This window comes from Harpegnathos saltator, unplaced genomic scaffold, assembly GCF_003227715.2.
Source record: "Harpegnathos saltator strain DR-91 unplaced genomic scaffold, Hsal_v8.6 scaffold403, whole genome shotgun sequence".
NCBI lineage: Eukaryota > Metazoa > Arthropoda > Insecta > Hymenoptera > Formicidae > Harpegnathos > Harpegnathos saltator.
The window spans coordinates 625254-652500 of record NW_020230210.1 but is presented as its reverse complement, the minus strand read 5'-3'; the positions used below and the strand labels follow the sequence as shown (position 1 = coordinate 652500).

Below are 27247 nucleotides of genomic sequence, written 5' to 3'. Positions count from 1 at the left end.
CGCAAACAATGCCGCGATCTTGACTGATTCTGGAACGGAGGCAATAGAGAAAATTTCGCGCCATCGAGAGAAAAATCAGCTGCTCTCTATCCGCTCGTAGAAATTCCTCCGGAGGAGTCGCCGTGTCAGGTCCTCTACAGGATGTCCCAAAGCCGTCGGATGAGACAACAGATCTCGCAGCTGATTCAGGGAGAATGAATTCTTTTCTTTTTTCTTTTTTCAACGACAATCGTCATTCACATCGCGCGTCTCCCTAATTTGTAACATTTCGTAACCTTCGTGACTAAATTTCACGTTAAAATCGCACTCGTGAGATTACCCGGGAAAGTTATTCGTCATCTTTTTTTACTGCCGAGGGAGCTTAGGTGGTCTTAGCTCGTTGAACATCCTATGCCTTCGACCGTCGATTATTCGACAGTCGAAAGCACCCTCGACTCCGCTCCGCATCGGAGCGAAAGCCGATCACGAGTCTCGCCCTCGTAGAGGAGGGGGGCGAGGGGCGAGGGGCGTGGGGAAAAGACACCACAGGCGGTTTTGGGCCGTCCTATACGGGACGAATATGCCGATCTGCATATTTCCCTGAGCCGCTTCATCTTTCACCCTCGTGCGCCGCGCGCGCGAAGCGTAATTTCCTAAATGTCCGCGCCACGAAATTCTGCCCCGTAACTGCAGTGCAACCAGTGACGCCCTGACCTTTCGTTTCTCGGTCAACGTTCGTCCGTGTGTGCGTGCGTGTGTTAACGAAAATTCGCAGACGGGTTTCAGCTCGCTCGACGGGTGCTACCAGTATCAACCCCTTCTCGTCGAACGCGCCCCGTCTACGCGCTTCGCCCCTGTTGCTGTCGTTCACTTCGGTATAGCTTAAAGACCCCGGCTTCAATTTTCGCGGAGCAAACTTTGGCGGAGGTTTAATTTCGCGAAAGTATCGTATATCGCAGGAGATACGTATCCGTCGCTTTATCCAAGGCGACACGAAGGATCTTTCTCCCTCTCACTCTCTCCCTTTGCCTCTTCGAGGCCTTTCATTCGCCCATACGCGAATTCCATGTCGCTCCGCTGGTAAGGCAAATACAGGCGACTGGAATTTCTAATAAGCGTGCACGCCCCACTTTCGGTATTCGCTCGAAGAGCACACAACGCACGTGGAATTCGCGGATAATGAATTTAGACGGTACGCAGGCCGAAATGAATGTGCTCTCTCTCTCTCTCTCTCTCTTTCTCCCCCTCTCTTTTTCCTTTTATCCCTCTCTCGAAGTGATATGTCATTGCTGTTTATGAGACCGGCTTCGACACGATAACGAAAAGAAGACAGGCTCAGTTTGTCCCTCGACGAAGAAGAGGACAGTTTCGACTAGAAATATACAAACATAATATATAAAAAATTCAACACTAGACACTTTTGTCCTACCTCTCACCGTCATCTGTTGTTGCAGAGACGAACGATGATCCATGAACGAAGAATGTAGACGAGAGCGGAGAGCAAGGAGCGGATCTGCCAGTGTCGCAGATTCGGACGAGGACATCGCCATCTCTGAAGTTTAATCGCCTCGAGCCACGTCGAGCACTTTCTTCGCGCCTTTCTCGCTGTAAGTACCGCACTAATATAAACGCACGCGAGTAGATCCTCCGCCAAATAGGAGGAGAAGACCTTGGCAGCGAGGATGGGAGGGGGAAAGACAGATGAAGACGCGTAATATATATACTGCAAACATTAATTTATTAGAGACACGATGCGCGACAACTCAGAATAAGTTATCCCTCGCACTCGCGACAGAGACGAGGAAAGAATCGTCGTAGAGTCGCGCATTATGAGCTCCCCTTGTTTCGTGCTTCGGCGGCTGGTTGGAATCGCGGACGATCCTACGTGCGTACATACGTGCGTACGTGCGTACGTACCGCACACGTATAATGCTGCCACAGTGCCAAGGGAGGTAACTAGCTGCGCTCTAATAATGCGGCACCGTTCGCTACCACTCTCGTGACCGTCTCTCGCAGCCGTCAGTGCTCCGTCAGCGGGTCACATTTCGTTGCCGCCGCCGCCGCCGCCGCCGCCGTCGTCATCACCGTTCTCTCCGTTCGCCGATATCCCGTATTCGCCATATCGTCGCGACGCGACGCGCCGCGATAACCCCGCGTTCCTTCGCGAGAGAACGCGCCGTTTAATTGGGTAACTATCGCGCGCGAGAAAGAACGAGAGAGAGAGAGAGAGAGAGAGAGAGAGAGAGAGAGAGAAAGACAGAGACGGAGACAGAGGGAGAGAGAGAGAGAGGGAGAGAGAGAGAGAGAGAGAGAGAGAGAGAGAGAGAGAGAGAGAGAAATTGCGAGAACGTGAGAGAGAAATAGAACCGCCGTTTGTCACGCGACAAGCGTCATATCATATCATCGTCGAGAGCAGCCACGGTGAGTGTGAATGCATCTCCGGAAAATCTATATAGATTGTAGAGAGAGAGAGAGAGAGCGGCGAAGAAAGGATGAATCTAAATCCGCGATCGATCTGTGACCCCCTTGCTAACCCCCGTTACGCCCTACTTTTTCTCTCTCTCTCTCTCTCTCTCTCTCTCACTTTTGTTCCCTTCCTTAACGGAAGTTGATCGAAATCGCCGAGCTTTCTTCCTCTTTCTCTCCCTCTCTCTCTCTCTCTCTGTCTTTCTCTTTCATTTTCCCACGATCCAAATGAACGCGATTGAAACTTTGTCCCATGGTGTCGAATCGTATGTCACACTTGAATCGATCGCCGGTCGCATCGCCGGACGACAAAAGGCCGAGACGCGTTTCGTCGATTGCAGATCGCACAGCTCGCGATTTCGTCGCGATTTCACCATTTCGGATATTAGTGTGCGTTCGGGGCTCTACCGTGCGACCAATAAATCCTAATTTCTCGTGACATTAACGCGCGGTCTCTCCTCGTGTAAACTTCCGTGTACGACGTTCCCGTGGACGCTGCGTGTGACCGAGCGTACGTAGGCATACACGGAACACGTAGAAGGAAGTTGCTAATCAACGTGGACCTTCGTGTGTAACTAGAGAATACTATCCTACTAATCCCTCCTAACGTGTGTGAGACAGAGGGAAAGAGAGAGGGATAAATGCCGACGCGTTATCGGGCACACATAATTCGCGCGCTCAGAGTCGCTGTGCGAACTAGCCGGTACCTAAGGACACCTGAATCTTCGAAAAAGCGCATTAGTCGTCCTGATCGAAAGACCGGGATTATTTCCTGTCGCCTTTCCTGTCGCTTCTTTCCTGCGGAATTTTCAGTTCGTATGAAACGACGAAGTCACGAATGCTTGTGCTTGAAATAAATGTTAGAAAGCTATGAGAAACGGTTAAAGTGTCGATTAGAACGATTAAATTATGCTTGTAAATATCGTCATTGTTCTCGCAATGATTGCGACAATCGAGTCGCGACAGCTCGTAGAAAAAACTTGATAACGAAGATTATCTTTTTTGTAGATCCAACCCCTCTTTTTTTTATCCGTTTGACTTTCTAATACACTTCGTACTTTGGAGGCTCGTTGTGCTGTTAAAATAATGGAAATAAAATATGTCAAAGATTTGTTTTTGCCATGAACTTTGGTCTCTATTTAAAATCTTCGTGCATGTGATAACGTTTATGGGGTTCCCGAAAAGCGTCGATTTTGTGTCTCGTTGGTCTGAGACCGACACGCGAGCCGATGAAGATTAAATACTCTTTGAATGTTGAAAACATGTCTAAAAGAGATGCTTGAGACGCAAACGGTACTGACGATAATAATAATATTTGCAACGATAATATTTACGATGACAATAACGCTCGGAGAAATTACGCTGATAACACATTCGAGTCTTTAAACTTGAATCTCCCGACTTGGAAGTCTGAAGTATCCGACCGTGCGACGGCCCGAGTTTCTCGGAATATCGCGAAGCCGGAAGTTCTTCCAAAAAGTATCTGGAAAACCTCGGATTTTTATTTGAGATTTTTCTGATACTTTCGGAGGAAGATTTTCATATCGATACAGATGTAGACCGAGAACATACAGACACACACACACACACACACACACACACACACACACACACACATACACGCACATACATCACGTCGATTGCGCCGCGACAATAGTTGACCTCCACGGCACACTTCCGAAAGGAAGTTCACACATTCGGCGACTCCACAAATATTACGAAAACTTCCGCGCCGCCGCGCCGCATCGGAAGCTTCCAAGCGCGACACTCAATAACTCGCGAGCAGTATCGCGCACCTGATCATCCGACGTATTTTGAGAGCCCGTCACACTAGTTGCGCGGTTCGTTGCAGCCGAGCGGGCACGATGAAATCGCGAAATCCAAGTTCCTCGCGGACCGGCAGATCGGAGGTCCTGCTGGTGCTGGGTCTAATCCTGCTCCTCGCTCAGCTGGACATCTGCCACGGCTCTCCGTCCCATCGTAGCAGGCATCATGAGCATGACCACGATCACGAGCACGAGCACGAGCACGAGCACGAGCACGAGCACGCGGATTCATCGCGCGAAGATGCCAGGAGCGCCAGGTTGATGAGCGAGGAGCTCCCGCGACCTGCCGCCCTCACCAACGATCCGCTGATCGTCAACACCAAGAAGGGTTTGGTCCGCGGCAAGACCTTGACCGCCACCACGGGCAAAGAAGTCGACGCCTGGTTCGGCATACCCTACGCCCAGAAACCCGTCGGTACGTTTCTCTTGCGCCCGAGGAATTTGTGCGATGATCGTCTTCCCCGGTCTGTGCGTCTGACTCCTCCGGAGAAGTGTGATCTTTGGATAATATAGTCTCCGACGAATCGAAAGACGCGACCGGTCGCGACCGTTGCAGGGATTACCTCGTGCGTCCGATTAACGAGTGATGTTAATTGTACGAACGATAACGCGCTTAAAGTATCGTTTCGGACACTGTACTGTTCATTATCGCGATCTTTTCTCCCCTGTAATTCACTCTCTCGCGGCGAACCGCGAACTCTCGAGCTTGCGATAGTAAGAATAAGCAACTTAACATCGAAGTAATTTAAGCAACGTAATATCAAAGTAGATGTCAATATATATATATATATATATATATATATATATATACATGTACATGTCGATTACATCGTTGACCTTATCGAACACACTGATGCGACTGATGCGACAAATAAACGTCGCCACGGCGGCTATTGCGACGCGAATTAATGACGATGATTTTTTTTAACTGCTGTTTCGCAAAGTGTCAATCCAAAAGTGTCAATTACGATCCGAGGATAGCGAGAGATTTTCCGCCAATTACGCTCGCGATCGAAAAGCCGAAGACCGGGAAAGCCGGGAACGATCAACGACACTTTCGATCACGAGAGCCGCCCTAAATAGCTAATCACGCTCGCGAATCGGAAATCGAGAACGAGATTCGTCGTCATCAATTGACTACTATGGCGCGTGAGTACACGTCGGCAGAGGCGCGTATAACGACGTCGACGACGACGACGACGACGACGACGACGACAACGACAACGACGACGACGACGCCTCAGGGAGAACCGAACTCTCTCGACATGCTTTGTCGCAGGCTCCCTGAGGTTTCGACATCCGCGGCCGGTCGAGCGCTGGTCGGATGTGCTGAACGCGACCACCCTGCCGAACAGCTGTGTGCAAATCCTCGACACCGTGTTCGGCGACTTCGCGGGCGCGACCATGTGGAACCCGAATACACCGTTGAGCGAAGACTGCCTGTACGTGAACGTGGTGGTGCCGCGACCCAGGCCTACGAACGCCGCTGTCATGGTATGGATATTCGGTGGTGAGTTCCTAGTGACGAGAATCATTCCTCCAGCACGCTCGCACGTTCGGTACCGCACGTGCCGCCCGAGTACGACCGAGTCTCAACATGTCTTCCAGGTGGCTTCTACTCCGGATCGGCCACCCTCGATGTATACGATCACAAAACGATCGTGTCGGAGGAGAACATTATTCTGGTCTCCATGCAGTATCGCGTGGCCAGCTTGGGCTTCCTGTACTTCGGCACCTCCGACGTGCCTGGGAACGCCGGCCTCTTCGACCAGATGATGGCCCTGCAGTGGGTGCGCGATAACATCGCCTTCTTCGGTGGCAATCCCGACAACATTACGCTCTTCGGCGAGAGCGCGGGTGCGGTGTCCGTGTCCATGCATCTGTTGTCTCCGCTCTCTAGGTCAGTTTTTTGGTCTTACTGCAGCTTGCCCGCGAGTTCGTTGCATGATAAAGGGTCATCATACGCGATTCACGAGAACGTGCGCTTCCGAGTTTGGAGCTTGCCGATTTTAACTCATCAAGGCTTATAGTAGTTATTAGATTCATTCGAGAACCTTTCCTCTCATACACACAGTGAGCAAGTGTTAACGAAGCAGTTTTCAAGCAGAAATATATGCCGATCGTTGTTTGTGTGTTTGTCTGTGGAAAGAAAAAAACTTAATATTTTACAAACGAAACTTCAATCAAAATATCAGTCTGTTCATTTACCAGAGAGCTCTCGGTTTGGTATTGAAACGATTTTTTATTGAGCACGCAGATACAACTGGTAGAGAGAATCATGTGCCGAAAGTATCAAAATAAAATGACATACCAATCAAGCGATTTTGTCGGATTTGACTCCCGGGATTTGGATTCACGCTTTTTTTTTTTTTTGCGGATTTTTGCTTTCGAACGTTTCGCGCATGTTCGCGCGCATTTACCCGCGATCAAGCAAATTGAAGTACTCACGAAACGTTCAGAAACAAATCCACGAAAAAAACAAGACTCCGATCCGCAAGCCAATTCTATCATTTCTCCTCATCGTGAAAGCCTCGGCTATGAAAAATCGAAGTGATTTTATTTAGTAAAGATGAAGCGTCCCGTAAACGTAAAAAGATATCAGCCGCTAATGAGTTAACGTCGGCTACGAGCCCCTTTCTCGTTCTCGATGAAAGTGCGAGCTGAAGCGAGGGAGCCACCACTTGCTCGATTTCAGGCACCTCTTCAACCAGGCGATAATGCAGTCCGGCTCGCCGACCGCGCCGTGGGCGATAATCTCGCGCGAGGAATCGATAGTACGCGGCATCCGGCTGGCAGAGGCGGTCGGCTGTCCGCACGATCGCAGTAATCTGCGGGAGGTCATCGACTGCTTGATGACAAAAGATCCGGTGGAGCTGGTGAAGAACGAATGGGGCACCCTAGGCATCTGCGAGTTCCCGTTCGTGCCGGTAATCGACGGCGCGTTCCTCGACGAAACACCTCAGCGTTCACTGGCCACGTCTTCTTTCAAGAAAACAAGCATCATGATGGGCTCCAACACGGAGGAGGGCTTTTACTTCATCATCTACTATCTCACGGAACTGTTCCGCATCGACGGCACCGAAGACGTGAAAGTGTCGCGCGATCAGTTTATCAGCGCAGTGTCCGAGCTGAATCCCTATGTGAATCAAATCGGCCGGCATGCCATCATCTACGAATACACGGACTGGCTTCATCCGGATGACCCGCATCTCAATCGTGACGCTATCGACAAGATTGTGGGAGATTATCAGTTCACTTGCAACGTCAACGAGTTCGCCGGCCGATACGCTGACACCGGCAACAACGTCTACATGTACTACTTCAAGCACAGGTAACGTGCTTTCGAGCGAGATATCTTTCTCCTTCATCTTTATTTTATTTGCAAATTGCGACAAAGCGTACTACATACCATGCCCCGATTTTAAATAGATCCGCGAACAACCCCTGGCCGCGATGGACCGGAGTCATGCACGCCGATGAGATCAATTACATCTTCGGGGAACCGTTGGACGTGTCCAAGCGCTACACAGACGAAGAAGTGCTCCTCTCCAAGAGGATGATGAGATACTGGGCGAACTTTGCGAAAACAGGGTAAGATGCGCGGTTTAAAAAACGGCCTGACGCGGTCGCGGAGAGGCATGTGTGTCTTCTGATTGATAAATTTAAATAAAATTACAAGCCGGAAATAACCCTGAATAAAAATCCTAGTATCTCACGCGAGACAAGCTAAACAAGTACAAACTAAGTTAATCCGGATCCTCAGAGTCGCCTCTCGCGGACAGAAGGGCGCGAAGTGGTGTGCTAAACGAGTGTTATAAACGAGTGTTTCGATTCGAGTAGGGATCCAAACATGGGCGAAATCGACACGTGGATGCAAGCTCAATGGCCGCAGCATACCTCCGCGAACAAGGAGTACCTGACGTTGGATATCAACAACACGGAGATCGGCAGCGGCCCCAGGGTGAGGCAATGCGCCTTCTGGAAGAAGTATCTGCCGCAGCTGCTTGGCGCCACGTGTGAGTATAACATACCATTGGTCTCTCGCCGATCATTAGTCATCCGGATCGATGATCTCCGTGATAACGTTCTCGCTGGCGTATCCGCGATAGGAGCACCGGCTTGAGGGCGATCGACGGGTCGAGGGGGTCGAGTCGGCCGCATTATACTCACCTCGGCCGTACGGCGTCGCGCCGTGCGGATTGTCTTGTATGACACCTGTTGAACGCCAAGTACGTCTGATTGTTCGCACGGTCGACTAGCTCGAACGATCGGTGAAGTCTCTCCGACATAACTTACGTGCGAAACAATGCGTGCTCGACGCGCGTTCGTCAACCGACGACGCCTCCGCCGCCCGGCCGTGGGAGAGTTCGCCTCGTCTCACCGCCTCGTCTCGATTTGTCTCGTCACGTCTTGTCTCATCTCGTCCAGGCCCCCCCCGTCGGTCGCCTCGAGTAATCGTACCGAGCTGTTATTTTATTACAAAAGCCGCTTTCAGTCGTGCGAATCAGCGGACGCGTGTGAAACTGGAGCGTACTTTTTCTTTTTTTATTCGCTCCACCGCAACTGCGATGGGGGGTGGAAGAGTGATTACGACGACGTTCCGAACGCATTTGGCGGCGGTGTCGCGGAAGCGTGAAGTGTGAAACGCCGATCGGGACGCGCAAAAGGGCCCGGAGGAGTCAGGAGGCCGGGGCACGAGTGTTCTTCCTGTAGAACGGCCTTTCTCCCTCTCTCCCTCTCTCTCTTTCTCTCTCTTTCTCTCTGTCGCGTCGCAAAGGAAGCTATTGTATGAGGCGCAACACTCCGTCGACGCTCGAGTTTACATCATTTATTCAGAACCGCTATCAAGTGCGCTTCGCCAAGTGTCCCACTTAAGGCCGCAGGGCTGCGCGCGGCTGCGTGGCTGCGCGGCTTCGACGATGGGATCTCGTGAGAAAGTCTCGGAGACGACGTGTACAGTCCTCTTGACTGCCGCCGTCTGTTCACCCTCTCTATAATCATTGTCGACTCGCGTGTGATGTTACGTTACTGTCTTCACGCCGGAGACCTAAAGAGTCTCGCGGTCATGGTCGCTCGTCGTCTCGACGAATAATTGCATTTTCGCCAATCTGGGAGTCGGCTGGAACATCGTAAAATTTGACTTTGTGCTTTGGCACGAAACCGATGTGTAATATGAAATTTTAATAATTCGAAGGACAGCGACGGCGAGAAGAGAGAGGAGAGAACGTTAAATCCTGAGAACGGTGATTCGTGCAACAGTGGAAAGGCAAAAGTCGAAGAAAAGTCGTTTGGCTATCTTGAAAGTAAAGTCTTCATCATGATAATGCGATTGCTGTCTATATATGTTATTTGTATCTAAATATAAATAACCGTCGGTCGGTCCATCAAAATTCCATTTTCTCGATCTCGTCTTCAATTCTCTCGGTCACCGCGCTGACGCTCCAAGAGAAATAGCGTTTCGTGTTTGTGGTCAGTAAGCGGTTCGACGGATGTCGAGCAAACCTCAATTAATTACAACACCGATCGCCTGGCAAATCGATGCTAATTCGATATAATAAACAAGGACCGAGCGATTATAGTCGGCGTTTAATAATAATGAGTCTTTCGTACTGTAGCCGCGTCCGAGCCGCGAAAAGCGACGTCGTGGTGACCGACGTCGTCGTCCTCACGTCGCTCGGCTTTGTATTATTCATTTTGATTACACGCTGAAGCAGGCCACATGGTTTCGCCTTTCCATCGTGACGTATGTGTTGATAATCTCTGAATTCTTAATCAGCCAATTTTCTAAACCTACATCCTCCTCTCGTCTTCTGCCCTGCCACCTACTCTTCCGCCTTGTCTTCACGAGCGTTTGACGGACCCAAAGTCCCGACGACAATTTTGCTCGTACATAGCATCGGCATGTATCAGAAATTCTTATCATCCTCGCGGGCTCGCGACTCGCGTTAATGGATTACTTCGCCGGCAGTCCGGAGTACGTAGTTCCGCGCTCGCGATAAAAGTCTGAAATTTGTAGTCGCTCGAGTAACAACGTCGCTTTATATGATAATTACAACGGTAAGCTCTGCCGCGGCTTAACCGCGCACGCACGAGCCGAGATTAAACGGCGTGGCGTGCGAGCGTGTCATCGTGGTCACGAAAGTGAGTGAATGCCGCCGCCGCGCCGGCGTTTACCACGATCGTGTCGCATACGATCGAAAGAGTCGACCGGCCAAGGGAGAGAGAGAGAGAGAGAGAGAGAGAGAGAGAGAAAGAAAGAGAGAGAGAGAGAGAGAGAGAGAGAGAGAGAGAGAGGGTCGGTAATGAAGAAGATTATACCGCGAGACTATTTCCCCGTCCCTCCCTCTCTTTTCTTCCGTCGCACGCCACGTGGGTCATACGAAAACATCATCCTCGTTAGGGACTCTATCAGTCCATGACACGCATGACAGGAGGAGTGACGTCGAGAGGTCGAGACGAAAAAGGGCCGCGGTAACGAACTCCCGTAAATTGCTTGAACAACTTTGAAGCGAGTCAAGGGGAAGAGGGGGGAGGAGGGGTCGGACGACCGAGTCGGTCGTCGGAAAGAAAACACTACCGCGAGAAATGTCAGGGAACGTCGTGGCGTTTGAAATCCATCTGACGTAGAGGGGCGGAAGGGTGTTATTTTTCGGCAAAAACGCTCCTCGACTCACTCTCGCCCTCTTCTTCAACTTTCGACTCATTTTCCTGGTAAACATGTGCCGGTGAACATTTCGCCGGAACACTTCCCTCACTCGTGCAGATTGCTTGAGTCTGCTCGAGCCGATGATCTCGCGACCATGAACAGACGAGAAGGGCATTTGCTTCTGTGTGACCAAATAGAGTACCGTCCCTCTCAAATCAGTAGCAATCGGCTAGAGATAGACATGATATACGATATCGGGGGAGGAATGTTGAAGAGGGATAGCTGCTTCTCGATCGCACACATTTGCCTCGACGCGCAACAAAACGAACGGACGGGTGGACGGACGGACAGACGAAGCGAAGCGAAATAAACGAGGGTAGTATACTAGATCAGCACTAGCCGTATTGGGACGTCGGGGGTGGATAGCGACCGCCAGCCAGCCAGCCAGGCAAGCAGGTAGATAGGCAGGCAGGGCGGATCGATGCTGTGAGAATTTTTGCGTCGAAAGCACGTTGAATCCGCGAGCTTGCACGTGGTTACGCGCCATTGAGGGAACCCTCCAAGCCTTGAATAGGTAGAAGCAAGTTCGACGCCTCGTCAACATGCGTTTTAACGCTTTAATGGTTCTCGTCGACGATGAACTTGAGAAGAAGAGACGAAGCTGGCGATTTTCAAATGATCTCACCTCGAAATTATAGCCTGAAGCTTCCCGTTGTGTACTCAGGTCGACATAAAAACTTTAACACACAAAGTTACAGTCTTCGGGAGCGGCCGTAAAAGCGGCTTAGACCGGCGTTTTAACAATCATCTTAATATGTAGCCTAATCAAGATACTAACTTATTTATTTTTCATATTTTTTCTACACTTTGTTTATTTTTCGTTAATAACTTTTTTGGGCCATCAACATGAAGCCGTTAACGATGACAAATTTCCAACTGTTAAACATCATTATTGCTTCTTTGAACGTTTTGAATAAGCATTGAATCAATAATGCATGTATGATTGGGAAAAATTCTGTTGTAAAAATGTAAAAATCCGAATGACTAAGTTCGGTCGCGTGTTGCGCCGATCTGTATATTCGAGATAATTGGCATTCTTTAATACGCCTTCTTTCACCCTGTTCTTTGGCATATTCGAGAGACCAGCTTGAAAGTATCATCTCGAGGACGATTCTCGCGTGGTGTCCCCGTGTGGACAGGAGATAAGTGATCGAATACAGCGTTTGACTGCGCAGCTTTTCGTGCGATTTGCCATGCTCCCCTGCGCTCTCGGAAATGTCATGTTTAGACTGTGACATTTAACTCGGCACGATAACTCGAGCTTGCCGAATTCTTATTGGCGGTACGGCCGTGTAAGAAATCATCTCTCCGATCACAGTCGCTTTTCGTTGCAATGTGAGCCTAATTTTGGCCTTCACGCGCATCGAACAAAGATCACCGGAGATATTTTCTCGCGAAAGTGAAATTAATTTGCGCTTCAAAGACCGAATAGTTCGTATGCACGTGTAGCTCTAACATAGTTCGCATGTTCGACACGCGAAACTCATCCGTACCAAGAGATACTACTATTCTGCCGGGTATTCGCGATTCTGTTACAGCGAAACTGGATGTCACGTCCAAGGATACGTGCAGCGGCACCAGCCACATCGACTCCAGTGTGACCTGGATACTCCAGATCCTGAGCCTGTTATTGACCGGCCTCACTTTCCTCTTACCCGACGACATCGTCTAGTTCCCGGCCGGTTCGGTCGGCCGAGCCGTCCTAGCTCCGTCGAGCGGCCCGTTTCCCTGAAGAAGAGAATGGACGTGCGAACGCGAGCGCGAGCGAGCGTGAACGGACACCGAGTGAGCGAGAGAGAGCGAGAGAGAATGAGCGAAAGGGTGAGAGCGAAAGGGAGAGAGTGAAAGAGAGGGAGAGAAAGAGAGAGAGAGAGAGAGAGAGAGAGAGAGAGAGAGAGAGCACGACGTGAGAGCGAGAGAATAAGATCGGGAATGACGGCAACCGCGAGAGAAACAGACATATCAGTAGTAGACGAGTGCTCGATCGCCGGGGGATCGACGATGACGAAACAAAAAGAAATGAATAAAAAAGGGATAAAAAAACGAATAAAAAAAAAAAGAAAAGACGCGCCCGCCAACGAGAGAGAATGATCTTGTGTCGGCAAAATTCCCGGGGGCTCCGGGGTCCGGTGAAAGATACACGAGCTCGACTTGCCGTGCGTAGTCGAGGAACATGAGGATCGAGAGGCCGGAAGAAAGCGAGCGATGGATCGGTAACGAACGGATGGGCGAGGAACAACGATCCAACAACGACGGCGACTACCGAGAGGAGGTAAGATAAGAATAATGCGAGATTCTCCTAGCCGTCCTAGCCGGATGAGAGAGAAGAGGAAATAGAGAAAGAGAGAGAGAGAGAGAGAGAGAGAGAGAGAGAGAAGAGAGAGAGAGAGAGAGAGAGAGGGTCGAACAGGAGAGGATAGTTTGCAAAACTATTGGCGAAACCATATGCATCCGCGGTTAATTACCAGCAATTATCAGTTCCTACGGTTTGCGCTGCAAGGACGATCGCTCGCGACGAAGCGGTCGGAAACTTGAAGCTGACGAGGACTCGGAAGTGTGGGAACTTGAGAAAGCGCGTAGATTCGACGCGGTTAACGAGGGCTGGAAGGTGCGGAGGTTGGGAGAGAAGGCGACAAGTGCGCAAGAATTCTGGATTGCGAGATGCAGGGGGAATTCGAGATTCGGGATACTCTGCGAGGGGACGGTGGCGAGATGGACTCGCGCGATGAATGGATTCATTGCATTCGCCGTTTGCGTCATAAAACTATCCGCTCGCAGCGGGTTCGTCGGTTCAACGTTCCGTCGCCGCGGGATGTGCATATCTCGGCTGTGAGCGACACAGCGATCCCTCACTGTGGGGCTGCTATGTGGGTCACCAAATGTCGCGAGGACGAGCGTTTTATGAACACGAGTCGCCGTGTCGTGTCGCGTCGTGTTGTGCTTGCCGAGACGTTATCCCAGGAGACTAGGCACTGATATATATCGGGAAGGGGCGACTGTATTGAGCCGCAGCGGGGCATCCGGTAAGATCGTAATTCCCCTGGAAAGCTTCGCCCGTGCGCAGCCTCGCCGTCGTAATATCGCAGCCCACCTGGATCACGCCACATCGTCGTTGCGCAGCAACCCGCGGAAATTCAGCGACGTCGGAAACCTTGCCAAAAATCCGAGTGAGAGACTGAATGCCCTCCCTCCGCCCTCCGCGCTAGAAGTGGACGCAATTCCCGGTGGGAAGCGCGCGCGCGCGCGTGTGTGTATATCTGTGTGTGTGTGTCTGTGTATGTGTCTGTGTATGTGTGTATGTGTACATATGTGCCCGGGCCATGGTTGAATTATAAAAGTATATAACACGATATAATCGCGCATTATGTTACAGGCTGATAAAATCGGATTATCTGACAGATTCGACAAATCCTTCATCTCGTTTTCTATTCTGTTCGATTGCCGCGACGCAAACACGCGCGAGTCGCTCATTCGTGCGCAATGTGGATTCGTTCTTCGATCTAAATTTCCGATTGCGAGTGATATGTAAAACATGATTCTACGTGTCTGTCTCTCTCTTCCCCCCCTCTCTCTCTCTCTCTCTCTCTCTCTCTCTCTCTCTCTTTCTCCGTCTCTCTTCCGTTCTCTCTCATTCTCCTCGATTTAAAGACTCTTTGTTTTGTCTCGAGTGCTTCCGCGGGATACATCGATAAGCAAAGCTGCAATTCTTATCTTTCCGCAGGATACTCCCCGCGAAACCAAAACGCGCATCCCCCGCGCCTTTGTTCAAGCCTTCGAGCGGGATCGAGCATCCTTTTCTCCCCCGCGCCTTTTTTTTTCTCGAGAAGGAGAGGACACGCACACACGTGTTCGGGCTCTTCGTCGACGACGGCGTGTGCCGCATTCGTACCTAACAGCCGACGAAGATGAGCGCAATGTCGTACGAAATTGCCGTCGGCCCCCCGAGCGATAGACGTGTAGACAGGCGGAAACTACCCCTCGCGTCTGTGCGCATTCGTGACCGACCGTATCTTTCCACCTGCAGCTGCATCGCTGTTGTTGTCGTCGTCGTCGCCGCCGCCGTGATTCGTTGTGCGCGGGCCGTATGTACGTTCATGTGCACCCAACTCGGCGGCGAGGTGGTAATGGGGTCCGCAATTCGATCTATACGGCCCGATACGCGCGCGCGTTCATTCGCGTACACGAATGCCCGAATTGCACAGTCGATCGCGCACATAAAAATTTCGCCTATCTCTCTCTGGCCTGGCGGCGGCGGCGGCGGCGGCGGTGGTGCGCGATATCCAGCTCCGTGTGTACGTTTGACCTCTTCCGAGAGCGCGCTCCTCTCCGAGAGGAGAGAGTAAGAGAGAGAGAGAGAGAGAGAGAGAGAGAGAGAGAGAGAGGGAGAGAGAGAGAGAGAGAGAGGGAGAGAGAGAGAGAGAGAGAAGGGGGAGAAGCTGTGCTACGAGCGAGTTAAACCCGCTCGATCCGAAAGAATTAAATGACGCTTCGCGGCTCGCTTCTCCTGCCTCTTTATACGCGACGAACGCGACGACTGGGCTCGCCGGGGCGGTGTTTGTATATTTTAGAAATGTAAAACTCGATTTCACGAGGGGAAGAAAAAAGGGGAGGACGTGGAGGAAAGTGGAAAAGGGGGAAAATAAAAAAAGAGTCGATCGAAGGCAACAACGCGACAGCGGCAGCAACAATGTGCGACTCGACTCGGCGCGGCGCGGCGTAGCGCGACATACTTTTTTTGTCGTCGCTTTTCTTTCTGCGATCCTCTTCTCCCGGAAGGAAAAGCGACTTTGGGCCGAATAATAGCGTCTCAGTTGGAATATTTCCAGGAGCGCTGCTCGCGCTCTATTGATTTTTATTTCGCTTTTGCCGCTGGCGTGCTAGCCTCACCTGTGGTACCTTCTTCCGCTGTCCACCTGGTATATAAATATCAATCAACGGGGTAACGTTTCACGTCGTTGTTGCAAATCCCAATTTGACAATGTAACGTGCAATGTAACACAGCAGTTGTGCACAGCTGTTGCATTGCCGCGTGGGAGGTTTTAACATTGACATAATGTTACCGCTAATTGGTGTCACTGTGTTAATTCGCGTTTATTCCTAGGCGTTTATTCCTAGGCGCGTCATCATTCGACCGGAAGAGTCATCGGCTTGCGCGCCGGCCTTTTCTTCAACCGCGACGGCGAAAACGACGGCGCAGCTTTATTGCGTTTCTCACTCCTCATTCGGCTCTTTCCTCTGCAGCTCGGTACGAGTGGGCGCGAGTTGATGCATCGCGTGCGCCCATCGCCCAGATTAGACAACCTTTCGGAACCCTTCTCCCTTTCCTCTTTGAGCCTTCTAGATGGAGGCCACGATGGAGGAGTTGTAGAAATGGTCGAGTCGAATCCTCGTTCCCGCGTCGCCCGTCGAGCGCGAAATTACAACATTATTAGCCGGTGGGAGATTCGCTCATGCTGCGAGTTTCATCCTGTCAGAGACGAGAATGAGAGTGTGAGAGAGAGAGAGAGAGAGAGAGAGAGAGAGAGAGAGAAGAAGAGAGAAAAAAAAAAAAAAGAGAGAGAGAGAGAGAGAGAGAGAGAGATAGGGAGCGAAGGAAAAAGAAAAGCCCAGTTAATGTAACGTGTGTGTCACCCACGCACCCGCTGCAGGGTGAAAGACCGCAAACCTCGTGAGAGTTCACGCCGCGTGGAATATTTGTTTCATGTGCGCTCGTGTGCTCTCTTAGCGGGAATAATCGCGACGAGTCGCGGGAAACGGTGAAGCCCGGCCTTCCTCGCGGATAACAAGCGCAGAAACGAATTCGAAGGCAGACATATTCGCGGGCAGGCGGGCGCGCGAGTCCACTGAGGTGAGCATCGGATTTGCATTTTTACCATTCCGATTAGATAATAGCAGGTACTTGCTACGATATGTATCGTACATACATACACACATGTACACCGCGCTTGATTTGATAATGAGTGCACTCTGGTGATGATAGTGATCAGTATGATGATGGTAATAGCGAAGATGACGAGGATGACGATCCCTTTTGCGACCATCTGCCTCATGAGTTCCGTCAAGTTCCGTCGAGTTTCAATCGCCAAACACGGCTAATTGAACGTTACGCTGCTGTATTTAGCCGAGAAAGAGAGAGAAAGAGAAAGAGATAGATAGATAGAGATAGAGAGAGAGAGAGAGAGAGAGAGAGAGAGAGAGAGAGAGAGAGAGAGAGAGAGAGACGCTCTGCTATTTTTAGCTAATAAACAGAAGTCAAAAAAAGTACAGCTTTATATTTAGCCGAGTTCACATAGTGATCGTTTTTCTTGAGATTCGAGAATCGTCCTTGGGTCGTTGGCGCCGCTCCAGCACGCCTACACAAGTCTCCGGAGGCAGCATCATCCCTCGGTTTAAAGACGAAGCGGATTCACGAGCGATCGAAGGAATCGGATTCCATCTCACCCCGGAGCCCCTTAGCCCACATCTAGCTGATTTAGCTGTACAAGCACCGTTACAAAGTAGATAGAGATGTATAAAAAGAGAGAGAGAGAGAGAGAGAGAGGGAGAAAGTGAGAGTGAGAGAAAGAAAGAGCGCGAGAGAAAGAAAGAGAGCGAACGAGAGAACGAGCGAGCGAGCGAGCGAGAGCGAAAGTTAGCTTTGCAGTAAGTGAAAAAAGTTTATCATATAAGACAAAACGGCAAAAGTTATAGGTACGATTTATCAGAAGTCTGTACAAAGGACTCTAAACGATAATCCCGCGCGATGAGCACCGCGACGCGCGTCGTCAACGACAAAGTCGCACGACACGGAGAAAATCGAGATCGATCAAAAGTAATATAGCAACAAAGGGAGAATGAGAGAAAGAGGAGGAGAGAGTGTATGTATGCGTATGTACGTATGTGGGCGTGTGTGTGTGTGTGTGTGTGTGTGTGTGTGTGAAAAAGTGAGAGAGAAAGAAAAAGGATAAAAGGAGGCTCTCGGTCCATTAAAAGCCGCGAGTAGTGCGATTAATTATAAGATATATATGTAGAAAAAATGCAGAGAGGTGGAAAAAAGAAAAGAGAGAGAGAGAGAGAGAGAGAGAGAGAGAGAGACGAGTCGATGATATCGACGAGAGAAATATTGTGAAAATATTATCTCGGTTCTTTTAAAGTGGCTCTCCATTCTCATCAGCTGTTTGAGGAAAACAAATCAATTACAAAACTACCAACTGTGCAAAATCAGTAGTTCGGAGTTACGACATCTTCTTCTCGAAAATGTCCTCCTTCGCTTTCTGAAAGAAATGAAAATGTCGCAGCCGAGAATATTCGAAAATTCATTCACGATACGTTTCTCGTCAATGCTATCGAAGCGAATGCGCGTCGTTAACCCTAGAACGCACAGGAGCAGTACTCGGGATCTCGCCATATATCCACTTTCCATCACGACACTCCCGATACCTTCGTGATCCAATCTTTTCCTTCCTCCTGTGCGGAGGGTAATCTCCTTAGGAAAGCCTCCAACTCCTACACCGCGCCTCCTTCCCGAGGATCGCTCGATTTAAGTTTACGACGATCATATTTTTTTTTTTTCCACCACCACTCTCGAGCCCTCACCGAGTTTCTTCGTCGGCGGGCCGTCGACGTTCTAGGGTTAATCGCGCGAAACTACGTGTACAGTGATTTTCCGTATACAGTAAAAAGGGGTGAGAGAGAGAGGAGGTACGCCGGTCCTCCGCGAAATATCGATAACTCGGTCGTCGACCCGAGCCTACATCCAGCACACTGGCGTCATTTTTACTCTTTTTTGTCCTACGAAGGTGCGCGACGGCGCGGCGACTATACGTGTTAAGAGAGATGAGAGAGAGAGAGAGAGAGAGAGAGGAGACGCTCTAATCACGCTAAAAATAATAATGATAATGATAATAAGATTAAGAATAATAATAGTAATAGCGATAAGAGTCGAAGGGAAGCAAATAGCATCGACGATACAATAACAACGGCGAAGGGTGATAACGGGACAAGGCAGACGATGATAATGATAATAATAACAATAATCATAATGATAATGGTAAAGAGAGGTAACGATAATACTAATAAAAATAAAGATAACGCTAATTATAACGACAATGAATAAAATAGTAGCGTTAACGGTACTAGAGCGAATAATAGCGACGAAAATTGCAAGATAAAAATAACAATATCGGTTTCGATAGGTCGAAGGAAGGGGAACGTTGACGAGAGACGAGCGAGTGATGAGCGAGTTTCGGCTGAGAGAAAAGCAGAGAAAAAGGAAACGGGAACATACACAGGGAGAAACTCGTGATCAGTCTTCCTTCGGTCTTCGTACCTTCAAAATTCTTATTCGACATCTCCACCTCCCCCGAGAAAGATATATTATATATCGATATACGATGCGCGGATCACGTCGATGTATATATGATGCGCGCGTTTCTGCGTTATCTACGTAAACGATATGGTCGAGCGATTTTTTCCCTGTTCTTCGTCACGGTAAACAACATGGGCGATCCATTGGCGCAACATAAAGGAATAGAGAAAAAAGCCTCACACACAAAGAGACGGAAGCGCGACGCGACTTTGGCGCGAGGTCTCGAAATAGCGATTATCTCGGAGAGCAGTGTTAGAGTGTTATAGCGATCGAACGATCCGTTTAGATAAACGCGGAGTCTATCAACTATGTCGTGTGTAAGCCTTCCTCTCGCAAAATTACCGCTACTTCTCACCGTAAATTACCGCTACTTCTCACCGTAAATTACCGTAAATCTCCCTTTATAGCCGTGCGTAAACGATCTTGCGTAGCGACAGAGATGAAATAGAAAAAAAGAAGCAGAAAAAGAAGAAGAACAAACCGAAACGAAACGAGATACAGAGAGAAATTCGAAAAATATAAAAAGAGAAAAGAAACGGAAGGCGAAACGCGGACAATCCACACTTGTTTCTACGCAGACGAATGCATTAGGTATATTAAAAAAAAAGAAAAAAAGGAGAAAAATGTGCGCGGATCACATAGAGAGACTACGATTTGTCCGAATTTGTGCTCGCCCTGATGCTCTCTATCGAGAAACGTTTCGTCGATAGAGACAGGTCGTCGTGCTGTCGCACGATCGGAGGACCAGGACGCCGCCGGAAGGCAAACACGTGGCTCGCGCGAATACGAAAAGAGAAAAGAAAAATATAACGTGCGGGCTGAAATCCGCTAAGGTCGCCCTTCTCTCTCTCATTTTTCCACCTCACGAGTTTATTCCACGAGAGGACGATTCGACTTACGAGCGAGAAACGTCGCAGAAAAAGAGAAAGAAGAAAAAGAAGAAGTCGAAGAAGTAGAGAAGAGGGGGGAAAGAGAAGTCTCACTTTTGTCGTCGATGGGATCCACAGCGCGTCGCTGAAGAAAAGTAGCCCGCAGGCCTAAATACGCTCTAATTAATTCAAAAGAAAAGATAAAAAGGGAAGAAGAGCAGAAGAAGAAACGATACTACGCTGATGAATTAATGAATCAATGAGTTGTTCCAGCTAACCCGGGGGTGGCCGGTCGCGCCTTCGACGCGCGGACTCGCGCCCTCGAAGGGCGATCGGCGACGCACGCTGCAACCACCGCGTGTAACCGCACGCTCATTCGATCACACGCGTATCTTCCTTTGCTGATTCGCGATTGGAGACCGATTTTATATATGATTAATTATTACATATATAATTATTATATATATATATATATAATAATTATGTATATAATTATTGTTATCCGTATTATATGCGTTGTGCACATTCAGCATCCGTCGCAATAACGTCGAACGAACGACGATCTGGACAGACACGATCGGTTTAACTAGAATAAAAGCTTACGGCTTCGCGGAGGTGTTATTCATCGTCCGCTCCGCGTTATCATCGTGAACATATAGCGAGGGTGAAATTCCATTGGTTACAAATTAATCGCGTGGCGCGGTCGAAATATGAACAATAATGTAGCTTTTCTCTCTTTCTCTCTCTCTCTCTCTCTTTCTGGACAGTGGCAGAGAGAAGGAGAGAGAGAGAAAGGAAGAGGAGAAAGAGATAGAGAGAGAGAGAGAGAGGAGGCAAGAGTGTACGATTTTTATTCGCATCGTAATGAGACGATGCGCGCGCCGTTGCACGCGCTGGTCGATGTGAACACAGAAGAGAGTTTCCGGTCAGCGAGTCGCGAACTCTCGACCGATTACCTAATTTAATGATAATTACTTATACATATATAAATATATTTAAATAAATGAATAAAAATAAAGATACGTATATATATATATATATATGTGCACAGAGTGTACGTTTTGCGGTTGGCCACTGTAAAATAGAGACGCTCCGTATATGTATATCTTGTATACTTCTATATACGATTTGGAATAAGAAGGACCGACGGCATTCCTGCGACTCGGACAACCGGCGGCGAGGAGGACGGCGAAGGGCCCGCGAGAAAGAGAAGTTATATATACAGATATTTATCGGAGTTTATCCACCGAGTCGCGGAGCGACGTTGGTCGTTCCCGTGTTTCACGAAGTATATATGTATGTATATTAAACATCTATGATGATTATTAATCAGTAGATACGTACGTATATTATACGATCGACAAAATCTATCGCTTGTATATATTGAAGAATATCGTAATAAAATGATGTACGAACGAACGCAATGCGAGTTCATCCTCACCGACTTCTCTCTTTTTTATACATATTCTCTCTCTCTCTCTCTCTTTTATTGTTTAATTATTTATTCTACCTTTTGTTGATAACGACGGGAGAAACAAAGTTAACAACAGCGTCACGTATGTCGAACAATAATATAAAACTTTATTAACATCAAAATACACATGCACAACTACGCACAAATCAGGAGCCTCGCAGGCAGAGGCGAGGGCAACGGCGTTAAAAACGTAATTGTGGAAATGTCTTTCGAGGACACGACTCGTTTAATTAACGCACATATCATTAGTGACTAAGCTACCGTTCAGGAATGTGTGACGCGATAGACGGAAAGGTAAAGTACTCTTTGTCGATTGGTCGATCGCGCAAAACTGGCCGATTGATCTCGCGGATATCAACAAGGTCGATGCATCGGTAGGCGAGATTAAATATTTTTTAGTTGCAGCGGCGATCGACGCTCGTCTCCCATTCTTCTCCTTTTATTTCTCCTTTGTCATCGAAAGCCAAAGAAATGTAGAGAACTATATCAGATCAGCTTGCGGAACACAAAAGCGGAATTCCCGACCGAGAAAAATTGGCAAACGAATTTCGCGTGCGCGCTTGTTTGTCTCGCATGCGGACTATGCGCTATGCGCTAAGGTAGACTAGCATTCAAAATGGCCGGGCACTCGCACGGGAAATGCTAACGACGAAATGCGGAAAGAAGGAAGCGAGAGGCGACTCGCTTCACTTCGACTCTTACTCGACTCTCAAATGTGTCGCACGAGTGCGCGGTAAGGAATGAAAGACGTTCGGCGAAACTAAGCGACGTTCTCTTTCACCTGAACGCGCTGTCACGGTTGACGGTAATTTCAACACGAACGAAGATTATGTCTTGAAGACGCCAGCTTTAGCGGCCTTCACGATAAAGATCTTCAGAATCTTCTCGTCCAGTTTGGCAAAATTCTCCGTTTGTATTACAGCCGTCATGTGATTCAAGGCGAACTTGAAGCAAAACTCTTCCAGCTCCTAGAAATTAACACAAGCGCAAATCATCTCGATACGATACATGCTCGTATGAATTTATTCATTCGTGGACAGTTCGATTCTATTCGACGCGTCGCCAGTTGCAAGCCGAGTAAAAAGAGAGTGTGTGTGTGTGTGTGTGTGTGTGTGTGTGTGTGTGTGTGTGTGTGTGTGTGTGTGTGTGTGTGTGTGTGTGTGTGTGTGTGTGTGTGTGTGTGTGTGTGTGTCTACATGAGATATATAACATGAAATATATATATATATAAATTATATATACATGTTTACCTGCGCATTATATTCAAGTGCGGTGCTGTAGAGGGAGGCCACGTTCAGTACTGTAATCCCTTGCTTTATCATCTGAATGCAACGTCGCTTGAGCTGGTTCTCAAAATACACATTAGCCAAATCCAGAAGTTCTATAACAACGAAGTTACATTAGCGGTTGCTTTGATCGCGCGCATGAGCGATATCGCGATGGCCATGATATTAACTTAAGCTCACCTAATGCATTCTCCGGCGGTAGGTCGACCTCGCCGGTGTACAGGTAGTTTAGGAAAGCCTTATACACAATGTATGAAAACTGATCGTGCTCGATTACGCTGCGTGAAGAAATGGAATAGAGAAGATGAAATAATCGAGTCTGAGAATAATGCGCGAGCACGTTTTTCCGACTGAATGCCTACCTCTGATTGTTTTCCGCCCAAGGCTCCTGCAACATGGCCCTGAAATATTGACAGCGAATCTTCAAGACAGCTTTGTGAACGTAAATAGGTTTCCCTTCCACTTGTATCGTGAGATCACTGGTCAACTGTATCAGAATGCATATGTATATAGGATGTTTTGCGAAATTGTCCTACTGTTAAATATTTTAATAGTTTATACTAAGCGAATCAGTGAGAATCAAAGATTCTGATACGAGAATATTGTCGAGATTCTATTCTTGTGACTTATCTTCGACGTTAACAGAATCTTCGAGTCTATTTATAATTCGAAGAAACACTATTAAAATATTTTAAGGTATGGGGATATTCTATACATATAATCAATATAAATATATCATTGACGAAGAAATATATACATCGTGGAAACTATTAACTCTGTTCGCTTCAGCTGCACTTCCTCATTTCTCGTTTTCCTCTCTCTCAACCTCTGTCTGTCTCGGTGATCTCTTTACATGCGAAAAGCGTGAAGAGCTGAACAGCTGAAACAAACGCAGATACAAAACCGAGCAACATACGGAATCGTCGAAGGCCTGTCTCAGGCAATCCAATATGTTCAGCTCCTCATCGGCGCGCAAGATCAACGGCTTATGCATGACATTCGACGAGGCGTAACAAGCCAAAACTTCGTGCAGATGCGCCAAGGGGGTGGCAGTCGGGCTCGTGATGCTCTGACCGCGGCATTGACCCCACATGAAGACACGTCCGCCGTTACCAACGGCTGCGCTGATGTGATTGTAGTGCAGAGCCGCGATGTCAGATACTCTTCCCATCTCAGGCACATTTAGCTGTTGATCATCATCGCAATTTATTTCACGCTTCATGATAACGATAATTATACAACGATTACTGAGAAAGAGGGAAAACATGCTTTACCATGACTGGATTGCAGGCATTCGTCTTGTTATTGGTGCCCAGTTGACCGTAACTGTTGCCACCCCAGACATAGAGCATCCCTTCGTCGGTGAGCGCCAACGTATGGGTGTGCCCGCAGACTACCTTCACTGCAATGTGAAAACTAGCAGATCGCAGCTCGGCTTTATAGAGTGAGTATATTTGTGATGTACATGAATGTATATGATAGCCGTGGAGTCATCGTATATGGGCTTAATGAGCGGCGGGGTCGGTAGAAAATAAATATGTTGCGGCCGTTGCGGCTCCCGAGCTCCTATGAGAGTTACACACGAGTTATCCGTTGTAAAAGCGATAGGACTGGTTCTTCGGGACCGTGCGCCGACACTGGACATCGGAACCGCAACTCGATTTGAAAACTTGGAAACTCGCCAATGCCACGAGATTAATTATCACCTGATCCATGCAGCACGAAGCGAGTAATCACGAAGTGAACGCAAACGACATGCTCTGAGGGAGTGTCTGCTGATCGCAAGATTCGGATTAAACCGTTTGGAGGTTCCAGTGATACTAATATCATGATTACGCTATTAGGAATTGTTTAAATTAATTGAAACAAACAAGAACAAACAAACGTTTTAATTAATTACAACGAAGCTGTTTTTATAATAGTGGGATATGTTAAATTATTCAATTTCCAGTGAGAATATTCATTATATATTCATTACATATTTATTTTAAAAAAAGACAATAAGATTGGTTGAATTAATATGTCAACTAAATATGTTTTAGTTGAGGAAAACATAATTTTTAGCCCTTATAAACCAAAATATATATTTATTCTGATTCTAAAGAAGCAAAAATTCTGTTTCCCTCAACTGAAATGCATTTAGTTACATCATATATCATATTAATCCAACTAATTCTTTTTCTGTATATAGACAACTCAGTGTGGAGAAATCTCCATAAAACATTAATCGAATTAGAGTGATTCAATTATCATTATGATTTTCGAATGAAATTTTATTCCAAAAAATTTAGAAAATATAAAAGAAAGATCTGGTATTTTTTTAATGATGGGAAGCCCATGTACTATGACTTTTGGAAACTAAAGCTTCGAGTGAGATTACCTATTCGGACACCCATCAGCCCCGGGACTTTGACTGGATTCACCTGGTTCACATAATTGCCAATCCCCAGTTGACCGACACCGTTGTAACCCCAGCCATAAACCTCGCCGGTTTCGGTGACCGCCATACTGGACGCCTGGCCACATGTGATGCAGATTACCTTCTTTCCAGCCAAATTCGAATTTACTAGCCTGGGTGCGCCTTGATTTGTGCTGATACCACTACCTACTTGCCCGCAATTATTTTGGCCCCAAGCGTATACCTAGTTAAACGGCCGTCGAGAACTCGTAGCGATGATTTAATTAACTATCAACTGTCAGCAACGAGCACTTACCTCGCCATCGTCGGTGAGAGCGAGAGAATGATGATTGCCGCACGCTATGTCTACAATGTGTTTCCCATTCAGATTTATGTTCACCATAGTAGGTATAAGACCTTGGTTGGTTGAACCATTTCCTAATTCGCAATAGCCATTGTGACCCCATGAAAACACCTGTAGAAACAATGTTATTAATAATCTTATCATTTCTCATATTTTATGAAAATGTTACAATGGAACTTTGTTGAATTGTGATTTGATGACATCAGTATTTATGTTGGTAAATATACGAAAAAAAAACATTAAAATATAAGAGAACCGAATGTCTCTCTGTACAATGTTTTAATTACATAAATATAATCGCATCAGATGAATAGATTAAGTGCTTTGATCCTGGAAAATTGCCAATGGATATATCCTTAATTAAAAAATTTACTAAAATAACTTCAATAAAAAATCTGACATATATAGATGATTCTATAAAATTACCATTGTAGTCATAATAAGATTAATTTATCATTATTACCATAAGTTATCAGCATACCTCACCCTTGTCTGTCAATGCTAAAACATGAGGTCCACTGCCATAAGCAAAAGTCTTTATGCCTTTATCGCACAGGGCTTCAATTTTCTTAGGATATAGTGTACTATGCATGTCACCAGTACCCAAACAGCCGGAAGTATTACTACCCAGAGCGTATACAGTCTTGTCTTTCGTCACAATTAAAGCTTCGTTACCCATTGTACCTAATTGTTTTAACATTTAACATTGTAATCAAGGCTTAATGTTTTGAATAATGACATCATTAAATTATATACACATACATGGTATATCATTTAAAATATATCTTATAGATGTATAAAATAGAAAAAGAAAGTAGAGTACCATATACCACAGCCATATGAATCTCCGAGACAAATTCAGGCTGCAATAGCCTAAAAATTGGCCAATTTCTTAGATCCGAGGAACACATCTCCTTTTCCAACTCTGTTGTTCCTCAACTCTTTTTTGACAATCGGTGTTGTAGGTTTTTTTGACAATCGATGTTGTAGGCGTCTAAAATTGAGGTTACTTACTTTCCTATAACACCTGACTGCAAACTGACACTATCCAGCGTTATATTTCATTCTGAAAGTGATTTTATGCGATTAACAAAATATATATAAAGCATTTTGAAACTCCGATAATTTGCTTGGGATTTCCAGGACATACCTTTTTTATTATGAAAAAAAGCAAATGTCAAGCTCACGCATCTCTTTCTACCTTCGCGCACTCTCGCGAGCAGCGTTTTACTTGAAAACAAACATTAGCCTGCCTGTTATTAAGTTATAACAATATTTGAAAATAAATATTATACCAACTGAAAAAAGTTTTCTACGTTTTTATTTATAGTATTCATTAGGAATAAGAAGTCCTCTGACCAACTGATATAAACTCTACTATTTAAAAATAAAAGATTGTCAACAAAATTTAAGAAGTTATAATTTCAGCAAAAATAATGTTGATGGGATAGTTCGAAAAGTATTTTACAGCTTGAAAAAAGAGTCTTCAGTTTATAAAAATATTTTTAAATATAAAGCTAACATATTTCTTA

At 47.2% G+C, this 27247-nt stretch overlaps 2 protein-coding genes across 6 annotated transcripts in view; one reads left to right on the top strand and one right to left on the bottom strand.

Annotated features, from left to right (window-relative positions):
* LOC105184241 (acetylcholinesterase) overlaps positions 1 to 15322 on the top strand; it is a 30907-nt gene extending 15585 nt beyond the window's left edge. For 2 of the 3 annotated variants that reach the window (XM_011142921.3, XM_025301207.1), the window contains exons 2-9: positions 1434 to 1586; positions 4298 to 4686; positions 5551 to 5781; positions 5880 to 6171; positions 6967 to 7602; positions 7701 to 7862; positions 8112 to 8287; positions 12516 to 15322. In XM_011142921.3, the coding sequence (XP_011141223.2) occupies positions 4311 to 4686; positions 5551 to 5781; positions 5880 to 6171; positions 6967 to 7602; positions 7701 to 7862; positions 8112 to 8287; positions 12516 to 12649 (2007 nt within the window). In that variant the 5' untranslated portion in view covers positions 1434 to 1586; positions 4298 to 4310 and the 3' untranslated portion in view covers positions 12650 to 15322. Of the gene's footprint in view, positions 1 to 1433; positions 1587 to 2296; positions 2401 to 4297; positions 4687 to 5550; positions 5782 to 5879; positions 6172 to 6966; positions 7603 to 7700; positions 7863 to 8111; positions 8288 to 12515 lie in introns of those variants that run through there. The other variant, XM_011142930.3, reaches the window with a different exon arrangement.
* Positions 15323 to 21747: 6425 nt separating this feature from the next.
* LOC105182688 (RCC1 and BTB domain-containing protein 1) lies at positions 21748 to 26988 on the bottom strand. Of its 3 annotated transcripts, none has more exons than XM_019841173.2 (11): positions 26866 to 26988; positions 26539 to 26781; positions 26202 to 26399; positions 25668 to 25826; positions 25334 to 25558; positions 24228 to 24355; positions 23870 to 24139; positions 23316 to 23440; positions 23134 to 23231; positions 22918 to 23048; positions 21748 to 22635 (listed from the first exon to the last, which is right to left on the bottom strand). In XM_019841173.2, exons 2-11 carry the CDS (start codon positions 26624 to 26626, stop codon positions 22495 to 22497), a joined length of 1563 nt encoding a protein of 520 aa, XP_019696732.1. In that variant the 5' UTR covers positions 26627 to 26781; positions 26866 to 26988; the 3' UTR covers positions 21748 to 22494. The 3 variants fall into 3 exon arrangements, with proteins under 3 accessions (XP_019696732.1, XP_011138650.1, XP_025156908.1); XM_011140348.3 differs by having other exon boundaries at positions 25334 to 25595; positions 26197 to 26399; positions 26866 to 26987; XM_025301123.1 differs by lacking the exons at positions 26539 to 26781; positions 26866 to 26988 and having other exon boundaries at positions 25334 to 25595; positions 26202 to 26391.
* Positions 26989 to 27247: the final 259 nt, after the last annotated feature.

What these genes read in the sequence shown, in the direction of transcription:
- LOC105182688 (XM_011140348.3), bottom strand. Translation starts at nt 26,626, where the DNA reads ATGTGTTCCTCGGATCTAAGAAATTGGCCAATTTTTAGGCTATTGCAG. An exon ending in GACAGGCCTTCGACGATTCC is followed by an intron (nt 23,441 to 23,869) that starts GTATGTTGCTCG and finishes ATTCTGATACAG; the next exon opens with TTGACCAGTGATCTCACGAT. An exon ending in ACCGCCGGAGAATGCATTAG is followed by an intron (nt 23,049 to 23,133) that starts GTGAGCTTAAGT and finishes TCGTTGTTATAG; the next exon opens with AACTTCTGGATTTGGCTAAT.